At 41.6% G+C, this 19,405-nt stretch overlaps 1 protein-coding gene across 1 annotated transcript in view; it reads left to right on the top strand.

Moving 5' to 3' along the window:
- The window catches only part of Mdy (diacylglycerol O-acyltransferase), a 194,816-nt gene that overhangs the window by 72,435 nt on the left and 102,976 nt on the right, over positions 1-19,405 (top strand). Inside the window, exon 5 of the mRNA XM_078197577.1 lies at positions 6,854-6,962. Coding sequence (XP_078053703.1) covers positions 6,854-6,962 — 109 coding nt within the window. The remainder of the gene's footprint in view (positions 1-6,853; positions 6,963-19,405) is intronic.

Here is a 19,405-nt window from a genome sequence, read left to right as displayed (position 1 = left end):
GAAAAAAGCCGTAAACGAAAAGAGATTGAAGCGTCCTATTAATTAAAATGCAAATGGCCGCATTTTATTAACGTCGAGAGTGGCGGCGGACGCGTCCTAAGTAATGTCACGGTTTTACGGTCGAGTGTTAGCACGGCTTTTACCCTTCCCTGATTACCCCGATAGATCCATTTGTCTCGATTAACGTGTCCTGTTAATTCGATCAGTCGGAATTCCATTTCCTCTCGATACCTTTCCGTCCTGCGCCGCCGCGCCCCCCCCCTCCTCGCCGATCAAAGCGCCTCGGGACGGAGTTATTATGCTTTCCTCGTTCCGGCGATCCCTTCGACGCTCGGGGGATGATCGACTCGGGGCCCCGGGATTCACTCTCTGCGACCGCTTCGACGGATCCGTCTTGATTCGTGGACAGAAGCAGCTTGGATTGCTGACAGCTAATGAACGACGAAAGTGCGTGAATCTTGGACACGTTCAGGGTCGCGTATGTAGCTTTCGCGTAGCCATAGTTTTTAAACCGTAGAATCTATTTTACATTCGAAATTGTGATCAATTTTAATTTGTCTGCGAATTGGAGATATTTGACTTGGTCATTCATGTTTAATTAAATAGAACTTGTCGAGCTCTAGAGTTTTTATTTTATTTTATTAGAAGAGGGCCATTTTGAAATATTTTACAGTGTTTATAGTATTCTACATCGTTTCTATATATATTAACCCTTTGCTCTTCCAATCTAGATTTCGTTTCTTTCTCGATTTTTTTACGCTTTTATATACAGAATTAAACACATACTAGTGCCACACTTGAACTGTTAGCAATTTATTAAATAAAAACGTATTCAGTCACGTAAAAATTGTTTGAAACTAAAGTACGATAAATTTTATTGCTGTCTCAGAGTCCCCATTCGAGTACAAAGAATTAATACTTTTTACGATGATTGAAACATTTTTATTCACTTGTTCGTATTTATTGAGACTAACGTAAGAAGACAAATGCTATTAGCACAAATACTTTAATTTCCATAGATTTTGATAGTTGGAATTTAATTTTAATAATTGACTTATAAATCTCCAGAGTCGACAGAAGTAACAGGAGAATATTGCCAGAAATTGACTAACAAGAATTGTACCACCACAACACAGTGAACACCATAAGAAAGAACGAAAAAAGTCGTGAGGGAACATTTACCTAGTGTTCCTTGTAAGCTCCGGTAAATTGGGAAGGGCAGTTTAGCAGCGGCATAATTGATGATCAGCGGAGCGGAACGTGTTAGCAGCTGTTTAGAAGCCACGGGGACGTCGCAGGGCGGGCATGAAACGTGGCTTGGGAAGAGACGAGGATCCAGGAAGCTGAAGACAAGATTAGGGTATATAGGGCGGTGGTGGTGGGTCAGTGATCAATTTTGCTAGGGCCTACGGACATAATGATGCGGTCTTGGCTACGGCGTTACGTGCCCGGGCAGGTGAGCCGGTCGGCTCTCGCCTGAATGTTTCAGTTGTGCAATTTGCTGGACCACGCTTGAAATTCATGGTATTCTTTTGTCCCCCCGTAATTGGGTCAAGCGCTTCGTAAATATTTGCTCCGGTGTACCCGGCCGACGTCGGTTTAGTTGCGGACTGGACGAACGTCCTTTCATCCCCCGTCACGCCGGGGTCGGCTGGTCGATCGGCCGTTCGCCCCGTGGAATTCGAAAGATCCACAATCCAAGGGGTTGCGATCAGGCGAGCTCTCCATGTGACGTCGATTACAGCTTAATGAAACGTGTATAACGAGATCGAAACACCGGCGTAAAATGAATGGCCCCCGTGCATTCGGTATCGTTTCGGTTCCACTTGCTGTTCACCAGAGGATCGCGGCCGCGCTGCCGCGTCCAGACAGTCGGTGATTTTCCGTCCACGCGGTCGGCAGACTGGACACGGGAGAGTTTCGGTTTTCGCGTATGGTCGATGACGTCTCGTCGCTGTTCCCATGGCCCTTTGTACGAAAGGTTCGTAACGAATGTCTGAATTTTCGGATCGCCTCGGCGGACAATTTTTTTTTGGAATTCGAAGAGCTGCCATTTGGGTGGAAAAAATCGCAGGGTGATGCTCCTGGTCTCATTTTAATCGGGAAAGCTTACATTTTCAATACGTTAGCTTTATTTAGATTCAGCATTACCCAGTAGTTAATAATCGAATTTCGTCTGACAATGTCTGGTTGAGTGTTCAAACCAGCGAAGTGCAACTTTGTTGATCTCTGGGAAGTGCAATAAATTTTTTTCGGAAATGAAACTTCTACAGTTTGTTAGAAAAAGGTTTTCTCTTTTCAATAAGCTAAGAAACATCGTTCTACGATTTTTTAGTACCGTTTTACGATTCTTTGTGCCAAGAGCGCGCCGCAGCGGTACCATTTCAATTCCCCGGAGGCTCGAAAATTGAAAAGAAAAGGAACGGCATTGGACGATCTTTAAGCGGCTGCAACTTTGTTGAAAATGCACATTTCACATTTTTTTATGCACTCATTTTAAAGAGCGAAATATGCGCTTTAAGAATATTATAGGCATTCTAATTTACTATAACATTACCGATAACAGTAATGTATTTTATAACGACATTCGATTTCCACCAAAAATCCAACTACGAAGATCTCTGAATTGCACAGAGAATTCTTTTAAACAACGAAACCATGTCGACTTTGTAGCGTGAAGTTTCCCCTTTCTAACGAGCCCAAACGCATCACTCTGCGATTTTTTGGTGTCATTTTGTGAACCTCTGTGCCGCGGCAGTTTAATTTAAAACTTCTGGGAATGGAAAATCGAGGTAAAAATTAACCGAACTCTGACGAATTTCAGCGGGCTGGAACATTGTTGCAAATTATTGTATCGCAATGATTTTGGGCTTGTTTCATATGATGAAGTCTCTAATTTGTACACGTGTTGGTTATTTTAGTTTAGAATCGCTGCTAAGGTTTTTAAATCGATAAGAACAAAACAGTATCTTGCGTGATTAGGCTGTATCAAAAAATATCATAATTATAATATTATTATCATTATGTATTAATATATAATAATATTATAATATTAGAACCGTTATGAATTAATATATAATAATATGAGAATATTAGAATAGCTATGAATTAATATATATTATAATATTATAATATTAGAATCATTATGATTTATTATATAACGATATTATAATATAAAAATCACAATAAATTAATATACAATAATATCACAATGTTATAATCAATATAAATTAATATATAATAAATTAAAGCCTCGGCTAATTGGAAGATCAATCATTTTAATAAACTGTTAAATAGTTGTAGTCCGCATAATTAAAACGGGAACCGTTTCGATATTACAGACAGACGTGTGCGCCCTGTATCGTTAAGTAAACTGGGTGTCGGTTTGCATTAATATTGAATTGATTGGCAATTACATTGCAGCCCAGGGTCCCCTTATATAGAAATTGCGGGTCACAGGCTCGCGCAAATGGGAACGTTCAAATGAAGCGAGTGCACGTTCGTTGCAACGTAACTTTGGGATTAATGCAACCGGTCACACGGGCGCGGCGTCTGTCGAATTGTACGACGTTATACGTCAGTAACGAGCTCTATACGGTACAATGGACACACACCGTAGTTCCACGGAACGTTGTTGCAGCTTATGGGCCAATATGAATTCAGTCGCAGAGAGTGCACTTTAACTATGGGCCGTATATTAGCTATGGACGTGTTTACATGCCCATCGCATGATCTACCGTGAGCACTGGCCAGACATGTGTACATGGATTTTGAATTAGATACCGAGTGCTACTTTAACTAGATAAAATGCATAAATTTCCGTGCCCTGCTTTACATGAAAATAGGCTGCGATAATATTATGCGACGCGCCAGAATTTTCACCGGTATACTTCATTAATTAATCATCAAACACATTCGCGTTCCGGATCGCGCAATATTTTGTTAATCGATTTGTTGAACATTTATTTGTTGTTCCGAGAAGAATTCTGCCAGTTTTAATGTTATTTTTAATGTCGGAACCAGCGGTTTTAAATTAACGGGCACCTGTATTTTTATACGTTTTCCAATTTTATCAGCGAGAATTTATTACAAACTGATAATTATAATATTAATTAGAGAGCTGTGATTATTATACTCTTTTTTATACGACTGTCAATATTGGGAAAAAGCCGACTGTTTTATATAATTATTTAAAAAATATTTTAGAAGAAGTTATACAGAATTCTAAGTAACAAAATGGATTAAAAATTGGTAATGATTACAAGAAATATTAAAGAAGTCATTTTGAACACCTTTCATGGAATTCCACTGTTCCATATGAATGGGCCAGGTACCGCACGTTCGCGATACCATCCTAATTTCCCGAAAGAACAATAACGCGGCCTGCGTCTTGCGGATCTCCGTGTATTATGAAGAGTAAATATTGATATTAACGAAACAATATTATACCTGACGGTACGTGGAGCGATAATATTGACGTTTAGTAAACTTGTCTCGAAATCTCTCAAGTGCGGGAGGGCGGTTCTCGCGGCGACGGTGTAGCAACCGGCGCCGCATTAACCGATAAACTGCCTCGCTTCTTTCCGTACTTCGCGCATCAATTCCGGCCGCTGCTCTCCGCGTAATGAAACGAACACCATGGAAACATAAAAGCGTCCTCGCGATCCAGATTTCGTCGGCGGGACGGCGCGAGGACAACGCCGGCGAGACCGCGTCCATCGAAAGCCAAGTTCGTCGGCGGTTGACACAGATGCGACCGGGCGTCGCAACCCTTTGCTCGATCCTCGACGCGCAATTTCCCAGCTTCCTCGTCCGCTTTGAGAATTTCGTGGCCGCGTAAATACTGAATGTGTAATGAACAGCTGGCCCCTCTCCGTCTCGCCCGCACCCTTACCCCCGCCGTTCTTTCCACTGTTCAACATTCCGACCGCGGACAAACGTTAAACAAAGCAAGCGCTTAGAGCGCGCGGCCGCTCCTCGCCGGAAAATATAACGCGGCGGCCGCCGCGGTCCGTGCCGCGGCATATTTTATATCAAATGAAAATGTTTCTACGGGTTTGTTTCCTCGTCGTATCGCGTGTTACCATCGCTGCGGATCGCGGCGGGACACGCGACGCTTTAACCGAACCCGCTGAACGCCGCGTTTAAATAATTAACGTCGCGCCCTCGCGTATTATATTTTTTTATCGAATTTCGCGCCGGACACGCCGGTATCGCGCCGCGTCGTCCGTTTTTATCCCCGCGGCCGGCTGTGATTCATAATGATAAAATAATGCACACGCGGTCTGTTCGTAGCGTCCCCCGGAACGATACCATCGGCGGCGGACGGCGTTTATGCGCGCGGGGTGGCGAAATAGGTCGGAAATGAAATCTGTTTATGCGAGACGTTGAAGAATACGCGACGCGTCTTGCCGCTGTTGCGTTGCCCGTGCGAATACGGGGTCGAATAATGTTCTAAGCTCGGACTGGCGTTTCTTTCCTGCAACCCTTTTCTTTACCTGGAGAATGTTTGTTAAACTCTGCGGGTGAAGGATTACATTCGGTCGCGTTTTTCTTTAGGAATTCATCGGTAAATTGTGTAAAATATCAGTGTTAGCAAATATTCTAAAGATTTTAAAATTAACCCTTTGCACTCGACTGGCGACTCTGCGGCGCCGTTAAAGTTATTGTAACATGTTCCAAAATAATTTTCGTCGATATCGTTAGAGCTTAGATTAAAAAATGGTCAAAAGTGTAACTGTTATATGAATCACAGGACTCAATTTCATATGCATAAAATGAATTTTGTTATATAAAATGGAAATACTAAAAGCCAGAAAAATTATTTCTGCATTTGCAATTAAAGTGGCTTCGAGTGCTAAGTATATTGTTTTATAATGATGACAAAATGTAATTTATTTCAGCTTCCCACGATTTATATTATAATATTATATATGCTTGAGTATGGAAAATCTAACAATGTCCCAAAGAGAGATATTTCTAATATCGAAAATTTCAGAAGAAAATATCAGAAACCAATCAGACTGTATTTAATATTCCTATTGTTTTATTTCAATTTCATGTTTGCAATTATTATTTAAGCAGTCGTAGGTTCCAAACCTCGTTAACTAATACAATGTTGCTGTCACTTTCAATTGACTCTAATTGACCGTAAAGTATCAGCTACCAGTTCCACGACGCTCTGTTTAATCCGCAGCCGTTTAACGATGTTTGAAGTAGTTTGAACGACCGCTGGTAATTAATACAACGCCTGCAAAATTGCGAACAATTAGTCGCTTCGCACGAATACCAGCTTCCCTATTGCCTGCCCCCTACCTCCCCCGCGAAGCTAACTATAACCGAAGCAAAAGCCGATCGTCGGCGCTGTTAAGCGTGGTGCTAGATAAATCATCTGTTAATTCGTCCGTGGCCCTAGCCGGGCGGGCGCTCCGCGATATTTAAATAACGAACCGCGGCAACAAGAACGCTCCGTTTTGTATTGAATTTCGCAACAGACGCAAGCCGGATACACGGGGCCTTCGCATGGATAATAAACGAGTTTCGGTAGTTCCACCGGCTGGATTTCAGCCTTCGTGTTTTGAGAAGCTCTCCGGGTTCTCCGGTCGCCCCCTCTCTCTCACCCTCCACCCCGCCCCCGCCTCCCTTCTCGCATTCGAATCGCGGCGAGGAAACGGGGGAGAGGGGTGGTGGCGCGTCGCGGGAAAGGGGGGGGGTTGAAAAGCGCGGAGCGTTCCGCTCTCTTCCCCCTCTCTTTCCCCTCTCTTTCTCTGCCCCGTTCCGCGTTCCCAAGCCGCCGGTCTCTCGGCAAGCAACTTCCGCTCGTAACTTGTACCTCTCTATTTTGTGCCCGCAGGATATCATAGCTCACGGGCCAGGAATGGTGTTCCACGTCGTAAACCTCATCGTGATGGTACTGATGCCGATGGTGGTCATCCACGTGAAGGATTCCGGATTCAGCCTGAGTAAGCGCCATTTTACGTATCATTTCATCCCCCGCGGTTCCCGCGCGCGTAGGGGAGGGGGGGGGGCGCGCGCGCGATACAGCCACACCAAGGCTGAGCGAACCATCCCCGAATGAAATATCGGGAATGGCAAACAATGCCCGGGTAATGTCTCTCCTATGGTGCAAGCCGTGTGCGGGCTTGCACTTCGGACCGTGAACCGCCACCGCGACCCCCTCCCCGGCGCACAGTCTTCTAACCGAGATCAGTCGCGACCGATCGTTCCGCCGATGAGATACTTCCGTTCGCGGTGGCCGCCTCCCGCGATCTCGGTTTTGTGGCGCGAGAGGAAATTTCGAATTCGATTTGCCGCAATGCTCCCGGTAAGAGGCATTTCTTATGGCCCGGTTTTCAAGGAGAGCCCGCACCAACGGTGGTCGCGCCAACCATCCCGGTGGTTTCACGATGGTTTGTAGTACGTTGTTACGCTCGAAACGCCTGATTTTATCGTGATTCATGAATTCTTTATTTCGGCGGAGCTTTTATCAAGCTGCTCTTAGAAATGCTTCTATATTGGTGTTTTAAAGATCGATAGGTATAGATTGAGGATACTTATAATTATTGCTTATTATTATACTAGAATACGTGTTGAATTTAATTATATATTTGTTTATTATTTAATATATGAGATACTTTTGGTAAATATTAGAATAACGCTTGTTCAAAATTAGGATAAATATTTTATTAGAATAAAATTAGAATAAATGTTTATATTGGAATAAAGCAGCTGTTTTATAGTTACCATAGTTGCCTCTATAGTTGCCATATTATTTTTAAAATCAATTCCTGCATTAGTTACATCGATTTTTAATAAATTAATTTCATAAACGTTATATGAAAATAATTATAGTACATAAAATAAAATAATATAGTTTGTGGAAGCAATATCTCGATCAGCGAGTTAGAATAGCTTCGAGCGCTTATTATTAATATTAGAAACATTAAATAGATTAGAATAATTTTAACCGGATTTACTTTTCTAGATATATCTTAATGAAATCTAGTTTTGAGTTAGGGAATAAAATAGGGTCACAATACGGAGATGTGGGTAAGCAGCGTATACAGTTAGGCACAATTTGCGTGGACGGTAACGTGTTAAAGCATCATCGATCTTAATTACCGCGGCGAGGGATATAAAAGACATTTGCGCAAACTTTCTGCGAAAGTTTTCTACGTGAGACCTCTTTGGGAAGACACGGGATCAGAAGGACATTAGGCGACACTGAAAGATGCGGAGGGTCCTGGCAGATTCCTCAGGATCCCCTGGACGCCTTATAATATTCTGTGGGTGTCGATTATCTTGCGCGCTTTGTTACTGGTTCTATTGTGCTGAAAATATAGAATCGAAAATATAGAGTCAAATATGAATCGAAAATATCGATTTAGAAGTATAGAAGCCAAAATGTAGAATTAAAAGTACAGAATTAAAAATGTAGAATTAATAGTATAAATTTGAAAAAGTGTAAAATAAAAAATATAGAGACAATAATATGGAATTAATAATATAGAATCAGAATTATAGAATTCAAAATATAAAGCTAATAATATAGAACCAAAAAATATAAAATCCAAAATATAGAATTAAAAATGTAGAAACAATTATATGGAACTAAAAATATATAATTAGAAACGTAGAATTAGAAATATAGAATCAGAAATATAAAATAAAAAATATATAATTAGAAATATTGAATAAAAAAAATCCAATAAAAAATATATAATTAGAAATATAGAATCAAGAAAATAAAATAAAAAATATAGGATCAAAAATATTAAATAAGAAATGTAAAATAGAATGCTATGGCAATGAAATGATAAATACAGAGTCAAAAGTACAAGACAGCATGGCGATGTAACGTTGCCTATAAGACGGTTTTACAAGAACAGTTTAATTCCCACGGAGTGCTTTTGCTAGGTCCTTTCTTGCCTATTGTTTTTGGTCTGCAACGTGGAAATAGCAGGACACACGGATCGCTGGAGATGTTTTAATTCGAAATCCTTTAATTAGGAAGACGCCGTCCTCGGGATCCTCGGATGTGCTTACTCTTTAATTGCTTTTCTCCGATCGTACCCGGCGCGGCTCGTGCTCTCTCTCTCTTTCTCTCTCTCCCTCCCCCTCTCCCTCCTCTCTCTCTCTCTCTCTCTGCGCCGATCCCGAAAGACGCTTCAATAAAATCACTCTTAATTGGGATTCGCGAGCCGCTTCCGATGAACTAAATCCGCGAGAAACTTTTTTCCGTTCTCGCACAGTTTAATTGGTTGTTTGGGCCGCTCCAGCTACAGGTGGAGTGCGCGTATTTTATCAATTGGAACGTAAACAGGCGACAATGTATTTTTATCTTGCATTTTCATCCTTTCCTCGATTCTCCTACGGGAAACTCCGGGCAGGAAATGTCGAAGCCAAGTGCCTCGTGAAAGGTGCACCGCAACGATAGTATTGAACAATAATTATAAAAATTGTGGAATGCTTTTATTAGAAGTAATCGAATCAATTGCGTGATTGGAGAAACTATTATACTAAAAACTGTATGGGTGTAAATAAATTGTATAACGACAATTTTATTAGTCAATAAGAACAATTTTATTCCTTGGTACGTTTAGTATTCATATTCTGAAGGATGCATTAAATCGTAACTATGAATTTTTATTGTTTAATACCAAAAATGCAGAGAACTAAAGATATTGCAATTGACATTCTCGAAAATGTTGAATATATTTTGATATATAATTTTAAACAGCCAAAGTGTTGAAAAGATAAATGAAATAAATTATAAAGTTATTATATATTAACTTAGTTCTATAATCTTTAAATCTAATATTAATTGAATCTAATTTAATCTATAATCTAACTCTAATTATCTTAGCAATGAATTCACGTGTTAATAGACAGTAATGCTGCTGCTCTCTCACAATGGGACACATTTAACTTACATCAATATGATTCTCACCCACTTATGGGAACGTAATTTCCCCTACTTTGAATTCTATTATTTAAATGACGTTGATCCATAATTTTCTAGTAAACAGTGTGTACCATGGAGTTGGAAAATCTGATAGCGACTAAACACGTGTCCGGAACGAATGAATCATAAAACGGTCACATCCGGCTTGCATCGCTATGCATTTATGGGGCAAAGCGACGATTGAAAGATAACGATTAAATTAAAAAAAAAAAAAAAGAAAGAAGAAAAAGAACATCCATCCTAAGCCTTTGTTGCCTATCGATCTGCAAGCTAGAAACACAATGGAGGTGCACCGCTCGCGGATCGGCCGATGAATCATGCAGCCGCGCACGCTATGCCGATGCACGCCGGCCGTGCTAGCATCGAATCTCGCGGGTCACCGTGCATGTTGCATTTAAATAGAATTTTTGATAGGGCGCTACACCAATCGGCAGCCGGCAACGGGAATTAAACCAGCGTCGCGTGACAGCCGCGCGGAGAAACGACTAATCAAAATCACCTGAAAATTGATAATTTTCGCTAATGAGTGTGAATCAGCGGTATCTCGTTAATCAACGAGTATTGGCAATTCGGCCGGACAAACAGCGGCGTACACGCGCCGGAAATGCTGCGGCAAACACCGCGAACGTGGGCCGGGATGCCTGATCCTCCGACGGCGCGGCGGGCGGGTTAATTAAAAAATTGAATAAGCTAGCATTAGTTCGCCGCTCTTGATGGCGTTCCTTGGCGGACAGAATTAAATAAACGGCGTCGTGCCAGGCTTCCGATAATTAAACAGCTCGGTGGTCACTAACCTCTATGGTGGACACGGGGTTGACGCTCGAAATTCACGGGGTGAAATAGATTCGCGTCAGTTTTGCAACGGAAGCTGCTGCGCGAAATGTTTTCTTAACTTTTCGGTCCTGTGTTTAATTGTTCTCAAGATTAAATGAAGGATTTCTCTGGTCCTATGCGAGTTTTATTATCCGCTGCAGATGAAGATATTGGGTGAGAAAACGTGCGCGAATTCTTGATTTGTTTGTTCATAGGATTGTATTAATCAATTGGGATAATAGCTAGGAACTGTAGTTTTATGAAATTTGCAAAATTACGTCGTCCATGTTACTTGATGAAGTAAAAGTGACTCGAACTCAAAAATAACCAATCAAAACGTCTGAATATGCGTTAAAAACCTGTCCAGGTGTGCAGAACGTTCTTTTAATCATCCTTTAAACATAATTTTAATTATAAATATATCTTCATGAAATTCTTAAATTAAATTACATTCCATGTGAAATTAAATCTTGTTTCAACTGATAGATAGACCTCTGGCATCTTTGAATTCGTTTAAAAAATTGAACAATGCTTTATTTCAAATAATATACTCTATCCCATAGCATTTCTTATTTATTTGTCGACGCGATTGTAATATAAACTTAACACCTTTGACAAGATGCTCTCAAATATCCCGAATTAAATAGCACCGTGCGCGAAACTAAACGTTGACCGTCTTTGAACGGGTGAACACAGCATCCACTTTCTCCAGCCGGCAGAATTCGCGTAGAAATTCCGGCAGTATGGCATCTCGTTTCAGACAAGATATTCTATCCGAAGCGTCCGAAACGTTCCAAAATCGTGCAAGAACGCGACGCGTAGGAATGCGGGGATCCCGGTGGATCGATCGACAACGTGTCAACATATTCAGGCCCGATACACATCCGCGACCCGGTTTCTCGCAATCGGATCGTGTCCGTCTTGTCGTCCGTCGTCGGACAAATCACCGTACTTCGCGGATACGTCAACGGAGAGAGGAGGGGACCGTCCGGGTCGCCCGAGTTAGACGACGACGATTCGTACGCCAACTAGTCCGTATATCCGGCCGCGTGTACGCCTCTTAAAAGTTCTGAAGTCCCGCGCGAGTATGCCTGCAGCCTAAAAGTAGTCCGCGAAGTGGCTGCCCCGCGAGTGCAAAGGCACGCCCTCCTTTCCTTCTTTTCTTCGCTTTTCCCCTCGCTCTTTCTTCGCTTTACTCCTCGCTCTTTCTTCGCTCTTCCCCACGCTCTTTCTTCGCTTTTCCCCTCGCTCACCCCGTAGCCTCTCCAGCCATCCCGCGCCGCGTTCTGTTCCGAGCGAGATCCTCGACGCTGCAACACAGGGAACGTCGACTCGCGTGTACGCGAAAGTGCGCACTCGAAAGCGTAGCCACTTCGCCGTGCTTTCTCTCTTCCACCTTCCTCATTTTTTTTTTCTCTTGCCCCACAAGTCGGACCGCGTCGGAGATACCGCGCCCCGTCGAGATTGCTATGCGTTGACGCGGAACATCCCCTCTAATTATCGACCAGCTGTTTTATTGGCGCTCCCTTTGAGCCGCGCGGAATTAAAAACGCCGATGTCTGCCACTTGCGACCGCGGCCGCCGCTCCGCGCCTTCAAGACGGTGTAAGAATGAAACCCCGGCGCACGTTTCTTCGAATCTATGCCGAGTCGCGTGAACTTTTACTCGCGGAGTCGCGCGAGCTCTGGAGTAGCGGGGAACCAGTTAGCGCGGGGTAGCCAATTACTGTGCCTGTTCTTTATTTTCAAGCGTAATTGACTTCGTAGCTATCGCATAGGACGTGGTGGTTCTGTTTTATCGAAATTCAAGCAAGCATTTGTTTGTTAAAATTAAATACGTAAAAGGTGGTGGTTCTTGAATTGCGAGAAATATTGTTGCAATTTTTGGTTTTTGAATTTACGAAATTTTAATTCTTGTGGAAAAGTTTGAGAAGATGCTGAAGGACTGAAGATCAATTTTCAGTGAAAGAAATCGTTCTAGCTAGGATATCAAAATGTTAATTGTATTTTATCAAAGCAGTAATATAAAGCAGTGATGTAAACATATATCTGAAATTAGTTTTATCAGTTTAATATGGTTATATAATTTAATATTTTATATCATTTAATTGGGTAATATTTCATATCACTTAATTGAATAATATTTTTTATGGAATATGCAAGTTACAACAGTATGTTAAGCATTAAGTTTTTATTGTGTATAGTTGTTGAGACCCAGTGTTGAAGAAGGGCGCATAGTAATTGCAGCACGAATTCAGGAACTGATTTTTATGGATCATAAGCACAGTGTCACTAACTCCAAAACTATTTCTTCTTTCTCGTAATTTTCAAAGGAGATTTAATACTTATGTAATGGGAAATTTTCTATCGTCGAAAGAAACTTTGAAAGTTGATTTAAAGTTCTTAAGAAATGTCATTTAAATTGCTAAAGTTGTTCTCTACTCTAATCGGGGACAAAGTGTTCGACAAAATCATTTTCGACTGGCTGTGAAAAGTTCTGTAAAAATCTAGTCAAATAATATGAACAGTAATAAAATGATAATAAAATAGTAAAATAGTAAAATAATTATAAAATGGTATAATAGTAAAAAAATTATAAAATGGTATAATAGTAAAAGAATTATGAAATAGTATAATAGTAAGAAAATAAGAAAATAGTTTAATAGTAAAATAATAACAAAAATAATGTAAACAAAATTCTATAAAATCTCTAGCAATGAAATTGAGTAACTTAGAATTAAATTGAGTACAATTTGACGTCACTAGTTCCAAGTGTCTCTACCGAACTGTAGGATCACTATCAGTGTATCAGGTTGCCTTTTAAACGAACCAATTTGTTTCACTTTTACAACATCGCATTCCATTCGAGAACAATTTCCTTTTCCGCAGTGATGCTCATTCGTTCGAACGACACGATCGTCGCCACGAGAGTAGAATTTTCGCCAAACGTTTCTAACATCTAACGAACCGCAATGAACGCGTCGACCGTATCGTATCTCGCCACCCGGTAGAAACGTGACATCGAGCTATCGACGCGGCGCTCTCACTTTCGCCCTCGCCTCGTCTCCCGCGTTCCTCTCGTCTTTGTTTCTTTCGTTTTCCCCCGCGGCATTCGCATAGCCCCGGCAGCCGCAAACGCAATAAAAGGCGTCGAGTGTTTACTCGTGCCGTTAAGTGGCACTCGGTATCATATTGTCGCAGGACAAGCATTCTCGTTTTCGGGACGCGATTGGAAACGCGCGGCCGCGTCAGAGCGCCAGTCTGTGGAATTTTTGCCGGATTTTCTTCACCGGCGTTGAACGATTGCGGGAAAACTGAAAAATCGCGAACAAAAAAAACGCGGGCGAAGATGATGCGCGACGCGACGAAATAAAAACGAATACGCTTTTCCATCGTATTTAATTAGACTAACTAGCGCGCCGTGCACACGCCATCTTGACGCACAGTGTTCCATCATGGATTTTGTAACAAATTACAATAATAGCTCGTAAACGATTAATTTTCGATTTTGGTGCTTCAATGCTTTTTTGTCTGCCACGAAAATTTCACAAAATTAATGCATTTTATTGAACCTAATTGAAATTGAATTAATACCTTGATATACATATATTTCAACAAAAATTGGCCAGTAATCGTAAAAAGACAAATCGCAGTAAAAAATTAATTTCGAATAAAATCGAGGAAATTAAATAGATTTTAAAATGATCTTTAATTTGTTTAGAAATAGTACACATAGTTTCCTGCATAAAATATAGTTACATATACTCTGACGGTTCTACGTTACTGTATCCAACATATAAAACACATATTCCGCTAATGTATTGCGATTGAATTCTTCCATTAATTTCAAGTTTTAATTTCAACAATAAATTGATACGTTAAAAACTAAATTCCGCTAATAATTTCTAGGTTTAGCACTTCGAAGGTTTAGCACGTCGAACTTTTGTTCCATGGTTCGCACAGCGCGCGACGGCGCGGCGCTTTGAATGTTTCATTATCGGCCCGTGGAAAAGCGATCTTCGCGCGGATGATCGCGCTCGTCCGGCGCGTATCGGCTCCCGTGTTTTTAATGCGACAGCGGCAGGCACGCGACTTAATTGTGATGAATTGTTGCGGCTGGTATTGGGGCGGAGGGCGGTGCCCGAGGGATTGAATGTTAACGAATTCCGATGCCGGGCCCGTTGCGCGGCGTTTCCTCGCCGAGAAATCAATGAATTTCGTAGCAGGATAAACAGAGTATTACTGGATATTACAAGTCCATTGTTCGCGATTCAACAGAGGCCGGGCCGCCTCTGTTTTACAGTGCGGCTCGGGATCGACGCGATTGTTAAAAACGTAACGCCGCGTTTAGTTTCATCGGCTCGTTCGGTTGTCCAATTCCGCGATAGTTCTCGCGAACGGGCACAGTTTACGATTGATCGTTCGATCCGGCCGAGACAATGCCGGCCCGCGTACGCGATCATGTCAAATTTAATTGGCGAACGGCGCGAAGCGACGAGCGCGGATCATCGCGAAGACGGCGCGATTCTTCCCGGGGAATTGTTTCTACCGAAAGAGCATAAATAAGCCGCCGGGTTTTACGACGGAGGTGTCGCGGTTTAAACTTTGAAGTAGCCATTCCCGACCGTAGACCTCCCCGTTATATTCACTTCCTGAGAAGATGCAATTTCTTTAATGCATTTTCTTGCCAGCGCCGCGCGGCGCTCGTCCCGCGGACCTTAAAACCGGAATCCAAAGTTTTTCTATGTGTAACTTATACATCGTTTTGCCTCGGAGGCCTCGGAGAACATTATTCTCTCTAAACGTTCGTTTAGACATTGTTAGATAACAGTTTAATTCGAATTATTTTAATCGATACAGGCAATCGTCGCGCGAAGATCAACGCTGAAGAGATCAATCACCCGAAGCGACTTATACATTTTAAGAACAAGACCGAATATCCTTCCGACATTTTGATAACGAAGCGTGCCACGATCAAGCACGGTACTCGATCGTTTTCCACAAAAGGCTCTCCACAGTTCCAGCAATTCCGAACAAGGAACGCGAAGCCGCTAGTTACGTCGCTCCGACCGGTGTGAAACACAAAGGTGGCGTGTGCGTGTTCATTACGGCAAGGCGAAATAAAAAATGGGGGGGAGCGAACAATGCGGCCTAAATGGTTCCATTTGCGGGGAAATTTTTCCGAAATACTTGCCGTGGCTGCCGACAGCGCCCGGCGATATTCCGGCGCGTTGATTAAAACGAAACTGCCCTGGTCCGCGTCTATCACATCGGCGCGCGGCGAAATCTACGCGCCTAGAAAGTTTCATTAAAATCAGCGCGTAGAATCTACAACGGCGGGCGCGTTAGTTCCGCCGGAAACCGCGACATTACGTTCTCCCCGACCCAATAAAATAATAGAAACACCGGGGGAACGGTGAAATAGTGGCTCGCGTAGCCGCGACGTGGCTCTCTTCCATTTCTTCATTCCCCGCTCCACAAATTTACAAGGTTTTCCCTCGGTTGTTTGCATAGATTAAGCCGAGCCGGCTCGTCGCGCCCTCCCCACCCGCGAGATTGTTTTCCAGAGCAAGCGGAAGGACTGGCTTCCTCTCAATTTCCCTATCGCTGCGAAGTGCACCCTATCTTATTCATACCCAATATCCATCCCTAACCCATCCACCCGCCCTCTCGCGCCTGGTACATTCCTCAAACATATGAAAAGCACGAGGCCGGCGCGGCGACGTCGGAAAACGCGTCGGATAACAAGGAAGAGAGACCGCGACGTTTTATTCCCGGCACGATCCTGAAATATGTCGCGGGAAAAGGGCCTAGGGATGGCGGCGACGGCGGCGGCAGCGGCTCCTTTTTCCGTTGTCTTTGCTTGGAACGGTGCGCGGTGTTAACGTGACACACGTTAGGAGGGGGACGATGATTAAATTTTCCAGGCAGACGCGCCAGCCAACGATACGGGATGACACCCTTGATTCGGGGAAGTGGCTGCTTCCGGCACGTTTGGATCTCATTGTTTTCACCGTAGTTGTTATTAGGTTGCCGTGCGCGCGAGCCTGCCTCTTGCCTCGCCTCGCCTCGCCTCGCCTCGCCTCGCACCAGACTTTTGATCACCGGCCCCTGTCTACGCCTCTGCGGAATTACCTCGCAGCCTGCTCCAGACTCTTTGCACTTAGACCGAACTGTCCGCGAACTTAACACTGCCGCCGGTTGTCTGATAACCCTTTCGGTGGTGAATAAAATCGAAGAAAGTAGGGTAGGAGAAATATCTTTTTCTATTGCTTTTCTCACTTCTTGTTACTAGTCTTATTAAACTCATTAAACATAGGCTCTGAACCGCGTTTGAAGGAACAAGAATTTTTGTACTACGTGTTAATAATAATTTTAAACATCCTAATTTTAGGGATAGGCCCCGCCCTCTGCAAATTTGGCTTTTAATAACCGCAGCATCCTTCCATTTCCTAGAGTTACAATAATTTTGAAACAGCCTGTAGAACCCTTTCAGAGCTCAATACAATCAGAAAATAGAGTAGAATTTTTTTATATTATTTCTCTGACTTGTTATTATTAGACTATAAATTTTATGCATCTAAGAAACATTTAATAATATTGTAATACTATTTGTATAATATTAACATTGTTAAATATAGAAACGCATTGTTATTCGACTTCTGTTTCTCATTGTTGAGGAAGAAACATTTTATTTTGCATAGAGATAGGTTTTTTACTTATTATTAAACAGCGGATCTTTATGCTTAATGATTGTACTATTATTATGCAAATTAAAAAGTGTCTGCATTCCTTTTAAGCAGCTATAGTTAGTTAGAAATGTCCTTCTCCCGTTAATAATCTTATTAAGTTTGGAATAATTTGTCGACATTCTAGAATTCTTGTAATTTTTCTACTTGTATACTGGTTTTTCTCATAGATGCATAAATTCCGTAATTTTCTTATTACACTCGGATTATACGAATGCAATTCGGATGATATTATTTGTATCTACATTGTATCCGGATTACGCGAATATCATCCGGATGATATTACTTGTACCTGCATCGTATTATGAATAGCATATAAATGCCGTACAGATCGTATTACTTCTATTTACGTTGTATATTCCTTATTTTAAATTATATAAAGATCGTCCTGCATAAAAATCAAAAAACACAGACTAAATAACGTTGCTTTCGCTTTTTCCACGAATGGAGTAGGGTAGCGGAACACGGTTCTGTTATTTCATTTTTCAATTAAATTCTGTCATTCTTTATTTCGTTTATTTCTCAATTAAATTTTGTTATCCTTTCGTTTCGTTCATTTTCCGACTAAATTTTGTTACCCTTTATTTCGTTTAGTTCTCAATTCAATTTTACGACCCCTTTTATTTTTCAATTAAACTCTATTATGCTTTTATTTCGTTTATTCTTCAATAAAAAATGTTATCTATTTAAAGGTACAGCAATTGAGCATCACTCTTTTAGTCGTCTTTTAGTCTCTAAATCCCCAAACATGCTGAAAGAATTAAAATCAAAATTCAATGATTTGGAATACTTTAAAGAAGTCGATCAAATGCTACGGGTAATCTCACTCACGCTTCAACGAAGTATTCGAATTCCTGAATTGTAACTTCGAGCGAAACGGTTATTTTAATCGCGAAGTCTTCAATCTTTGAAACGGACTCGGTGTCGAATTCGACTCCGTTCAGGAATGTAGTAATAGGTTCTCTGAACTTGTTCAGATCTAACGCAGATCCAACATACGTTCAAAGTGTAACAGGTTTAGCTACATCTACTTTGATCTACGTATGAACTCGGTTCGGTGTACACTGAGTAGCACAGATATAATTCGCTACTAAATTGCATCGGCTGAATCCTAACCCAGACTTCACGCGTGCAACAAATATACAATCTCGTGTAAAATAGTAAAAAAATAGCGGACTGGGAATTTTATCTGTTGTAAAAATTTACAGTGAGCTAACATCACTGATAAATTAAAATGATATAAAAATATCGATAAATTAGTTTTAGTCGATTAGAATTATTAACCATTTGCGGTAGTATTATAGCGATACATAGGTGCCATGCTGACAGGAATTAATATACATTGAACAAATTGTGAATATTAAGATTAAGTAGAAAAGACGATTTCATTAATTCATTTTAAAGTTTAGATATATGTAACATAATAGTAAGTTTCAATTTTATGTAAAGATTAAAGCAAATAAATAAACAGCTTTTGTGGCTGAGAGTAGTCATACGGTCCCAAAGGGTAAATGAGAATTCGATATTTCTAGTTAGCTGTTTTCAGAATCTGTCGCAGACAATTTTTATTTCACACGAAGATCCCCAACAATTAAGCACAAACATTTACCGCTCCACCAGCCAGCATTCTTATCGCAGCAGAACTCCATTCATCAAGATAATACCGCCCTCCGAAATTCGTACTGAAACCGAACGCGCCCTTATTTCGACAAGTTTGCACACTTACCGCAATCGTTTCCTAAATTAACCCTTTGCACTCCGCTGTCCCCTCTCAGGGGACATCGAAATTCTAGCATACCACTCAGCTGTCCCCTCTCAGGGGACATTCAAGTTTATTAGTGATTACGGGGAATTGAGTTATTTCAGCGCAACTTTTTGAG

This window comes from Augochlora pura, chromosome 3 (genome assembly GCF_028453695.1).
Source record: "Augochlora pura isolate Apur16 chromosome 3, APUR_v2.2.1, whole genome shotgun sequence".
NCBI classification, from domain to species: domain Eukaryota; kingdom Metazoa; phylum Arthropoda; class Insecta; order Hymenoptera; family Halictidae; genus Augochlora; species Augochlora pura.
This window is presented reverse-complemented; position numbering and strand designations above follow the sequence as displayed.